Below are 11,145 nucleotides of genomic sequence, written 5' to 3'. Positions count from 1 at the left end.
CAGCTTCTTTGTGAGCAATTTATCTTCGCTATATTGCATTTTTTTTTTATTTATAAAGCACTAAACAGCTAATTAGAAAGGCTATTCTCGTATACGTTGATTCTCAGAAACGTTGTGATGGGATTAAGTTAGGGATACGTCGTGCTATTGACTTGCAAAAAGAATGATATGGTGATCATTTCGGTATCATTCATTGACCTATATAAATTTATTATTTGTTATAGTAGGTTGACGACCTAAAATTAAATTTCGGTTTATTACGAAAACTTTTATATCATTATCGTCACCATTGTTTCGAATACTCTCTACTGTTGAATATAAGCTTACTTTATTATATATTTACTTATATTATAAGAATTTATTCGGTGAATGTCAGATTTAAAAATTGTTATTTTTATTAGTCTATTTGTGAGAATGCAACTATAATGTAGCTTTTACCACCAAGTAACTAAAGTGTTATATGTATCATCTTTCATTCTCTTTAACCACATATTTCTTATTTTGTCTTTTAGTAGAGGACGAGACTATCTCGTAAGATACCTGGTGTGTAGATAAGTAGATTATGATCATTATATCAGCCTTTAACTGTCCATTGCTGAACATAAGCCTCCCCCTAAGGGATTTTGCCAGTAGTTGCAAGCTTTAGAGATGTTTTAAGAGGAAGTTGCTGCACATCTCTCGCCCTCCCTTAGTCGCCTTCTATCATAGCCACGGGAAAGGAAGGGGTGGCCTATTCTATGCCGGGACCACACGGCCATTATCATATCAGTTATTATCTGTTCACTGTTGAATAAGCCTCCCCCATAGAAAGGCATAAGGAACGGTCCTGAAGCATCTGCAGCTACTGACTCTCTACAGTAAAATGTATAGATTAGTTAGACGACAACACTTCTCAACGGGGTGGGAGGAAAGGGATTGTTAGTAATGGGGTCTAACTGACTTATTGCTAGCAGCAGCCTATCAGGTTGACCTCCACGCGGTTCCCCCTGGAAACCATCGTGCTGAATTCTAGGTGTATTCATAACGATGGGCTATCTTACTTGCTTTTTTATTCTCACCTATCATCCTTCACTGGTGCTCCGTATACCTTTAGTGCAGGCGGAGTTACCATTCCATTATCACCTATTAAGAAAAAGACATCTCTACGTATTAATTTCCAAAATATTAATCAAAATAGTATTTCTGGGGGCAAAAACCTGTGAAACAGGCCTTCAGTCTAAAAAAGTAATGGAATACGTAGCTCCGTATTCATATCAATCTTACTGTCTATTAATAAAGATTAATTTAATCTAGATGACAATACAATAGACGTCATAAAATGCGTATAATGTTTGGATGTTTTTTTGTATCGTGGAAACCATATTTAAATTTCTTATCATAAGACAGAATGATGGATGCATAATGGGCGAAGTTATTTTATGAATGGGTCAGACAAAAAGTTGCATAAGAGATACTTATAGGAATGCTTTGCTTCATTATATTATAGGATAGCTGTGGACAAAATAGTAGAATATGGTTCATAAATATTTACTAATTTCTTATATTCTTGACCACGTAACACATTTATGAAACAGATGTAGATTAAAATAAATAAGCGAGTACCTACGTCAATCTATTATGAAAAATATGTGTGTCTAATCTTACCATTTACCGTATTACAAAAGCTATTTATTAGTATCCAGTAAAATTTCGCAATAAATTATTTAGAAAATATTATGTATTATAGAACGCCGTGTAGGTCCCTGCATAGATTAGGTCATCCCTTCCTTCCTCCGTGGAGGTCATAAGAGGCAACTAAGAGAGCTATGAAGGGGAGAGAGAGAAGAGGTCCTTCTTAAAACATCACTGAAAGTTAAACTGCGGTTGCCAACGCGTCTGCCAAGCGTGGCAACTACTGGCAAAACCCCCTCCCCCTTATGGGGGGACTATGTTCAGCATTAGACAGTTAGGGACTGTTACAGCTATGGAACGTAGTCGTTCTCAATTCACCTGTATTATTTGTGTGTACGTAATATGATATCCATGCCATTTCAAAAACATATTTAGATTTGTTTTTCGCAAATGATACTTCATAAACAATAAATTCACTAGACACTGATAACTGTCTGATCTCTCTGTATAAAAAGCATTTTTTTTTCATTTATTGTTGTGTTGTTTCAGATGTTTTGACATCGTAAGATACATAAAGGAAAGGTGCTTACAAAAAGTGGGCGTCGTTTCTGTGTTTTGTATTGAGTGACAACGCATATACTTTCATATCTGGAACATCATATTTTGAAAAGTTAGCTCAAAATAAATTGCTAAATATTAAATAGGTTATCGTGGTAAGAGTCTACTACATGTAAATTTTTAACTCCTCTTTAAATTCGATATGACAACAAAGCTCTTAGTCATAAAATTTACTTAAATAAGTGATACTTAGTAACAATATTAATAAACAGAAGCTGCAAAAAAATACAATATCACTAGTTCATATATATATATATATATATATAGAATAGACTTAATTTGACAAGTAAAATCAATTAGTATGCTACGTTACCAATGTTAATGATAGCAGCTGCTGCTTCATTAAACTTCTTATTGAACTTTTATGTATTATAAAGAATGCATCTTTTTGAACGTCCTGATAAAAAGTCTTAACAAAATCTTGACTGACGTGAATCCGGGTTTTATCAATTTAAAAGGATCTGGCCATTGTACCAATGAACTGAATTTCTTCGAAACTAATCCTCTTATTCGATTTTTAAAAATACATCACTCGTTGTCGACGTAAGCAGGTTCCTAACAAGTATACATAAACATCGATGTAATATGAAGTGTTATAACATCCGTTTTATTATAAGTACAATATTGAATTGCAACTGGTTGTTTAAAATGAATTTATAATTGATTTATTTTCGCTTGATTCGTCAAGCCTCTTCTAACAAAAGCTTATGATTTGTATTATACTTATCCATTAAAATTGTGATGTCATCCAAAATCTGGTTTAAATTGTTTGCTTATATTTTAAAAGCAATTTAAGAGCAAGCCAATTCGAAGAATATAATCTAGTGGGTGCCAATTTTTCTATAATAAATAGACTTGTACCAATAGATGAACTAACCGTTCTATAAATTGACAGACTAAATCGTTAGAAATATCAAACTGAAAACTTCATTCCAATTGATAGGAACATGTTGGTCTTATGTTAGTTTTATCTAAAGTGGAAACGGATTTTTAAACAAAATCTTAATCCGTGATTCTGAGAAGTATTAGGTTACTACTATTAGTATATTATTTGCAACATCAAATATTATATTTCTTGTACCCAGCGCGACTTCTGAGAATTTGTTTATGATATTTATTATGAATACCTCACAAACAGACAAACAGTATCGTTTTCGCGTGCAGTTGTCGTTGAAAACGATGCATTGCTGTGACGCAGTACATCGACATTACTATAGTTCTCGTTTGCATGTAACACGAGTATTTCGTCACGCACTATGGAAGGTGAACTAGTTCTTGAACGGGTTATTAACTACTTGCTATACTTTGTCTTAAACTAGCTTCCTTCATATGTCTTTCCGTCCTTCCGTTTCAAAATTTGTAAAATTATTTTAAATTTTTTGTTTTGTATATATTTAAATTTATTTTCAGGTAATAGGAGTAAATTTTTTATAGATATGTTAATAATATTTTACTTTATTACTATTATTTAATAATACTCGTAATAATTAATTTAATATAAAATAATAATAAACTATTACAATATTTAATAATAATTTAATTTCTTTTTTTTTACGCTGCCGGTGCGGCTGTGGTTTCAGTCTCATTAGCAGCCGTAGTGGCAGCGGGAGCAGCAGTGGTTGCTGCAGGCGTCGTCGCTTCTGCAGAGGATCCACCAGCCCATGGGAATAAATTCAACCACCATGAACCACCGATGTTTTCTAGGGACACGTTGAGGCCGTTGGCTGGTGCTGTAACAAGTTTTGCCCGCAAAAAAGCAAAATTAATATCGACTGTTCAGTTCGACCAAACACAAAGGTTATTCAATTAAAAATAAAAAAGACTAGGTATCAATTTCCATCTGGATTATATTGGTTAGTATTCGGGTTTATTTTATAAAAATTCCCGAATTTAAAATATCACCATAAAGTACTGGAAATATTTAACATTATTAAATATCTCAATCAATATATATCAATATTATTGGACAAGACAGAAAATTTTGGTACTTCGAGCCGGATTTGAACATTTGATTTTACATTTTAAAATAAGAATAAGAAGTACTTGGTACTTTTATTATCATTCTTATTTTAAAATGATTAAAAACACTGACGGAGGACGATAACATATTTTGTAAATAGATGTTTTTATAAGTCCATGTCACTTCGAACAAAAAATGTTTCACTGAAATCTATGCAAATGGTAAGTAGTACTTACTTACAATAAATTTGAAAATTTTATATTATAAAGTGTCTGATCTTTTTATAACACCTATAATTTATATAATTTTAAAGAGAGATATATTATAATTACTTATAGAATATTATTAATATTGATTTATTTTATTATGTTAATTAATCTAAATAGTTATATAAATTATTTTTTCAGTTTCATATACATAAGAAAAAAAGCCTACTCTTGGATAACGTAGTAATTATACTTGCTCTGTGAATAAATATATGTACCAATAATAATTACAAAATGTTAAAAAGAAGCGACTTTCGCCATACAATGAATCTCACGTTCTTCTTACTCGGGGAAAATACTGTTGGCTTTTGTTTAACACGAAATGCAGCAGTCGGTAGATTAAGAGAATAGCTTTATTATTAATTGTTAGATATAATTGCTAATAAAACAAAGAAGAAAGTGATTGTTCATCATCATTATTTATCAGTCGTTAACTGTCCACTGCTGAACATAAGCCTCCCCATAAAGAACGAACTTAACCCCAAAAACTGGAAGTCATATCTTTCTTGTATTTATCATTGGGGGTTTGCTAGTAGCTGCCATGCTTGTCAGGCGGGATAGCAACTATAGCTAGATTTTTGGAGATGTTTTAAGAGTGACGCTGTTGTCCATCCCTCGACTATTAAGTTGTCTCTTACGTAACCCACGGGAAAGGATTACTGTGACCTATTAATATAAATGGCACATGTATAAAAATCTCGCGTCACTATGTTCGTTCTACTGTAAAAAATTTCGCGAGTACACTTTATATTTAAATGGAATAACTATCGGTTTAACTTACGTGTAATTTGGTCGATAAAATTTGTTTAATTTCACAATTTATCGTTTTTTTTTTTTATATTTAGTTTAGCATCACAGCAAAACAACAAAAATTGCTAGCAAAACTCCTTTTATGAAGAAGGTCTATGTTCAGCAGTAGACAGTTAATGGTTGATATAATATAAAAATAAAGTTAAATAAAATGATAATATATAATATTTACACAAAATTATAATACTTACGTATCATCAGGTTGAGCGGTGCTGGTGGTTTAGTGGGTGTACTACCGGCTTCATCGGCAGAATCTGATGGACTACTATCAGAATCTGATGACCCACTTGGACAGGCGAAGCAGGGATCGAGTAATACATCTAAGAGGCCATAATCGTCATCACTGGATGAATCGTCATCGTCGCAAAATAAGTTACATAAAACTGAACTTCCTGATGGCTGTAAAAGAACATGTTATAAGTAATCATACCTTAAATCACAAAGTTAGTAGTAAAAAAAAAATTTTTAATGGACAACAAATGGTAGAAAACAAGATCATGTCCATATATATGATTGAAATAGGTAACTTTATATCTAACTGTATTTAAGTAAATATTACTTTTAAAATATTAAATATCTAACATTACAAAAACAAGCTATTATTTTATATATATATATTTTTATCCAACTTAGAATGGCCAACAAGCTGACGGCCCACTTGATGGAAAGTGGTAACCGTCGCCTATAGACATGAGCAGTACCATGAACATAACAGAGTATACTGTTTCGCCCATGATACCCCTCATGCGTTGCCGTATATGATTAGATATGGTTTATAGAAGATATATCTTTTGAATGCAGAATAGGAAATATTTCAATGTTAAATTAGACACCGTGACAATAACATGACAAATTGTTTTGTCCGTTTTTTCACGTATTGTTATTATGTAAAATATAAAATCAGCTATTCCTCCGTCTTTAATCTTATATTTTAAATAACTATTTTCTTGAAGTTGCTGTTACTGACTGCCCAGGACTGACTCCCTTAATTTCATGATTCTCGTATTCCCTACATGACGACAAACGAAAAGTGATAAATATATGTATATATATTTTAAAAGAAAGTTCAATGTCGCCTCTTGAACTTGTAGAAGTGGTTGTCGTATTATGTCATTATACATAAAGTAATAGATTTTTATGTAGACATAGGTATTGTCTAAATCTTTGGGTATTGTATATTCATAACAATTATATACCTAAATTTTTTGCATTTACAAATTACTTAGATTCAGTTATCGAGATAATATAAATAAATTTGTTTCATTAAAATTATTTATTTAATATATTTATTATAATATGACATAGAGAAATTATATTACATTATAATTTTTTTTTTATCTAAAAGATATTGCTGTTCTCTATTGAGATTCTCTATTCGGATGTATTTTTGATTATATTCGTATAGTTCTACGATTTAGATCTATTACACGACAGACAGTAGAACAAAGCGGACTTTTTGTCTGTTTAGTTCTTTTTTAATGTTAACTGCCTCATAGTCTTTTAATATTGTATACACTGACTTGGAAAATTCTTTTTTTATCTGCAAAATTTTAAATTATTCGAATAGATCGTTAAGATAATTGCTAGGTCAATCGTTTCTAAATACTTTTATTGTAATAGAAATCAAGTTTTTTATACGTACGTAATAGACATTAAACGTAGAAAAAGAATCTTAAGTGCTATCATTTACTACGTGACATCCTTAATCTTGATACAAAAAGTATTTCATAAGATTTCGACCTCCAATAAGACTCCCGACTAAACTTTAATCTGTCGTTAGCAGTTCCGTATTTCGAAGGAAAAACTAACCAAAGACAACATTATATTATTCACACACACATAGTGAAGATTTGAAAAAAAAATTAAATATTTTTTTATCTGTTTTATGAATGAAATATATTAGTATTAACCTATAATTACTAATATGTACCAATATAATTATTAGTTATCTAATAATATAGTTTCCTTATTTGTTTTTTGTTAGTTAAATATATACTCAATAGAATTATGAACAGTTTTTTAAATTAATATAAATACAATAGATTTTTGTAGACAGATTATATACAAATATATAAATATGAATATTTTATTTAAATTTTTCAGTGAAGAGTAATGATAAATAAAAATAAGTAATTTATCCATTTTTATTCTCACAGATTATGTTATAAAATATTATCCTGTATAAATAGAAGGTTCTAGTAATAAATAAGTAACACACCGATCCAGTAACCAACCGTTGGGAGACAATCATCACTAGCAAGAATAAACACGGTCGCACTTCAGCCATCTTCGATAGATTTCCATGAATGACCGTAAAACGCCTCCTATACTTATACCCATAGCCAACTATTGAATTACTTTTGAATAATCATTTACGTAATACGCGTGTAAAACATAGATTAAGCGTAAATTTCATCTATTAACTAGATAATAGGGGAGAGGGGAAGCGATTGTTTGTAATATTTTTTTATACAACTTAGAATGGCAAACAAGCTGACGGCCCACCTGATGGAAAGTGGTAACCGTCGCCTATAGACATGAGCAGTACCATGGACATAACAGAGTATACTGTTTCGCCCATGATACCCCCCATGTGTTGCCATTCCTAAATATGGTCTAACATCCCATCGCTAGTAATGTACTCTATTAGGTCGACCTCCACGCGGTTCCCCCTGGAAAACACTGTGCTTTATTTGTTGAATTAGTCATGATGGACCAATTGGCTTACTTTATCCTCATCTATCACTGGTGCTCGTATCTTGCCGTTAAAACGGGTGGGGTAAAAATAAAGGTAAAATTTAATATAACATAAAATGAGACATATCCAGGATTGATCTTTTTAATTTTTGACAATAAAATCATATTTGCAGCCCGTTTTATACGGGGTCGCCATATGTGATTTTTTATTTTCAAATATAATTTTTTTTTCTCCAAATGGATACAATTTTCTTCACTTTAACCCATTGAAAAACTAGTATCGACTTTTGGTACATTTTACCATGTATCACAAAGAGAAGAACGAAAAAGAAACACCTTAATTACGTTTCTGTGTTTAACTTTTCTTACCCTCACCTTTTCTGATTAATTTTTTTGCTTTGCTATCTTCATATATATATATATATATATATATATATATACATATCGCTATATAGTTTACAAACTTTAAAAATAAATACTACTTAATTTTTTTCTAGTCAATATCACTTTTCTTAAAGATTATGCAAATAGATTTTTTTTTTATACAAAATTGCGAAAAAAATACTCAATCTACAAAGTTGTGTGGATATGACTTTCTGTTTTCCTATATTCTTTGAAAAACTTCGCCTTCGTATGATTTCTGAAAATTGTAGAATATTTTACATGAACGAGTGTTTTATTCAAGCCGCATTGTTTCTAGTTAGACACGGTCAACACTGAATGTCATATGTATGATGTTTTGACATTACATAGGTACATATTTTATTGTATTGGGCTCAGACGATTACCCTGTGGCATACTAATTATGCCACGAAACAATCGCGCGTGCCCTATCGTTCTTAGTAAGCGATTTTGGCATTGAATTTTCATACTTACCTAACACAAATTGTAAAACCATTGTTTATAGTAGGAGGTACATTGAAAGGGGGGAAAGGGATTGTTAGAAATGGAGTCTAACAGCCCCATTGCCATATTTTCTATCAGATCGACCTCTACATAGTTCCCTCCGAAAACCATCGTGACTAATTCTTGTTCAATTCATAACGAAGGGTTAATTGGCCTGCTTTCGTCTAGTAGGTACCAAATTTGAATGACAGAGCTCAAATTTTCCATATCACAAAATCTGTCTTCATATCATAAGTTTCAGAACATCTAATGCTCAAAAGATCAAATTCTTATAATACGATCATATGAATCAAAGTCAGAACATTTTTTTATGCATCTTAGAATGGCTTAGCAACTACTTAGCAAACAAGCTAGTTGCCTATAGACATAAGCAGTACCATGGATATAACAGAGTATACGGTTTCGCCCATGATACCCCTCATGCGTTACCATTCCTGAGAACTTAGGTGTAATTCCTTTGTATCCTGTAAATTCACTGTCATATCCCGCCCTTCAAATCGAAACACAGCCATTGCAAACACAACTGCTTCACGGTAAAAACACGAATGAGACAGAGGTGCATTCTTCTGGTAAATTCGTATATATATTAATTTATAATGACACATGTTACTACACCCATTTTGAGCGAACACAGGGACAATATGGTCGCTGAATACGATCGACCGAAAAGATAATGTTACGGTTGGCTCATTAAATATTTTATAAAGAGAAAAACACGTCAAAGAGGAAAAATATTCTTATTATTCGTATAAGAGTTTGGAAACTTATTTGTACATGAGCGCGGGCGGCATACAATGTAGGGATGCAGTTGCGGGCTCATTCACGTGGAGTGATGTCGAAAAGAGGAAAATGAAACAAGGGAATGTATCACTGATCATTCCCTTGGAATAGGTGGTAGAAGATAATATTTCATAACTAGTTGTTCTCCGCGACTTCGTCCGCGTTTCCGTCGTTATTCGTAAAATAAGTAGTCTATGTCCTTCCTAACGGTTCAGTGGTTTTGATATAATAGACACATTTCCCTTCACTGCTCTGCTCCTATTGATCGTAGCGTGATAAAAAGTATACTATAATCTGCCCAGGAGTATGAAGAATAATTGTACCAAGTTTCGTTAAAATCCGTCAAGTAGTTTTTGTTTCTATAACGAACATACAGACAAACAAACAAAAATGTTACTGATTGCATTTTTGGCATCAGTATCGATCACTAATCACCCCCTGATAGTTATTTTGGAAATACATGTACAGAATTGACCTCTCTACAGATTTATTATAAGTATAGATAATGACGAAACTATAGAAGCAATGTTGTAGTTGAAGCTATATTGTAGAGACAGATAGATAGATATTGTTTATTGCTTCTTTCAAAAGATTATGGTACTAAATTTATTATAAATACAAAAAATAACAAGTAAAGATCATACTGAAAAAACAATGAGTGTCCTTATTGTTGAATGGCTCTTCCAGGCCACCTTTGAATGGAGGTGAATATATTCATAAATAAGTTTGGTTGATAACGCTATATGGTGTCAAATTCGCCATTTACACTATATAAGAGCGTTAAAGTTTAATAAATAAATAAGGTGTTTGCATTGTTGGCTGTCCTTAAATAAAATACGTGAATACACAAGCCCACGTATATATTTCCGTACCGATTTTCAATTAGCTGCATCGTAGATAAGACCGAACGCAAAAAAAAAGACGAAACTATATTTAGACATCCAATATTTACTTTTTATATTCATTACATCAAGAGTAGTTGAACAAACCGTTGGATTTCTAGGAATATCAGCTTGACAGCCATTGTTTGTTTTTTGTATTTAGTCATAGTAGTCCAACAACGCGATTTGATCCGATGATATAAGAAACAATAATTAATTCAAGACTATAACAATAGCAACGATAAAGTTGAACATTGATGATCCAGCAGAAATCCGTTTTCACATTCTGCCATATGAGCTGAAGATTGTATTAGTAAGAAAATTGCTTTGTATCACAAGGGAATTCATGTATTATTTAAAATGGTATATATATATTATACTAGTCTTTACCCGCGATTTCGAGTGACCGGTATAATTAAATTGATGGAGATAAAAATTAGCTCGTGTGCATCTCCAGCACAAATAGTAAATGTATATCCAATTTTGTAACGATTAGTTTTTTTTTTTCCTTTATGTGTGATAATGAAATAGTAACCCCATCCGCGCTATCGGTATACACCGGTGGGGCACCAGTGAAAGATGATGATGAAGCAGGTCAGTTAACCCATCGTGACGA

General features: G+C 32.0%; 1 protein-coding gene across 1 annotated transcript; it reads right to left on the bottom strand.

Moving 5' to 3' along the window:
• Positions 1-3,668: 3,668 nt before the first annotated feature.
• Positions 3,669-7,581, bottom strand: LOC113518998 (uncharacterized). Its single transcript, XM_031907167.2, has 3 exons — positions 7,484-7,581; positions 5,457-5,664; positions 3,669-3,959 (listed from the first exon to the last, which is right to left on the bottom strand). The coding sequence occupies exons 1-3, from the start codon at positions 7,550-7,552 to the stop codon at positions 3,781-3,783; spliced, it is 456 nt and encodes a 151-aa protein (XP_031763027.2). The 5' UTR covers positions 7,553-7,581; the 3' UTR covers positions 3,669-3,780.
• Positions 7,582-11,145: the final 3,564 nt, after the last annotated feature.

This window comes from Galleria mellonella, unplaced genomic scaffold (genome assembly GCF_026898425.1).
Source record: "Galleria mellonella isolate WM207_F2 unplaced genomic scaffold, CSIRO_AGI_GalMel_v1 utg44, whole genome shotgun sequence".
Lineage (NCBI taxonomy): Eukaryota > Metazoa > Arthropoda > Insecta > Lepidoptera > Pyralidae > Galleria > Galleria mellonella.
Note: the sequence above shows the minus strand (reverse complement) of the source record. Positions and strands in the feature narration are given on the sequence as shown.

What these genes read in the sequence shown, in the direction of transcription:
- LOC113518998 (XM_031907167.2), bottom strand. Translation starts at nt 7,552, where the DNA reads ATGGCTGAAGTGCGACCGTGTTTATTCTTGCTAGTGATGATTGTCTCC. An exon ending in AACGGTTGGTTACTGGATCG is followed by an intron (nt 5,665 to 7,483) that starts GTGTGTTACTTA and finishes GTTCTTTTACAG; the next exon opens with CCATCAGGAAGTTCAGTTTT. An exon ending in ACCGCTCAACCTGATGATAC is followed by an intron (nt 3,960 to 5,456) that starts GTAAGTATTATA and finishes AACTTGTTACAG; the next exon opens with CACCAGCCAACGGCCTCAAC.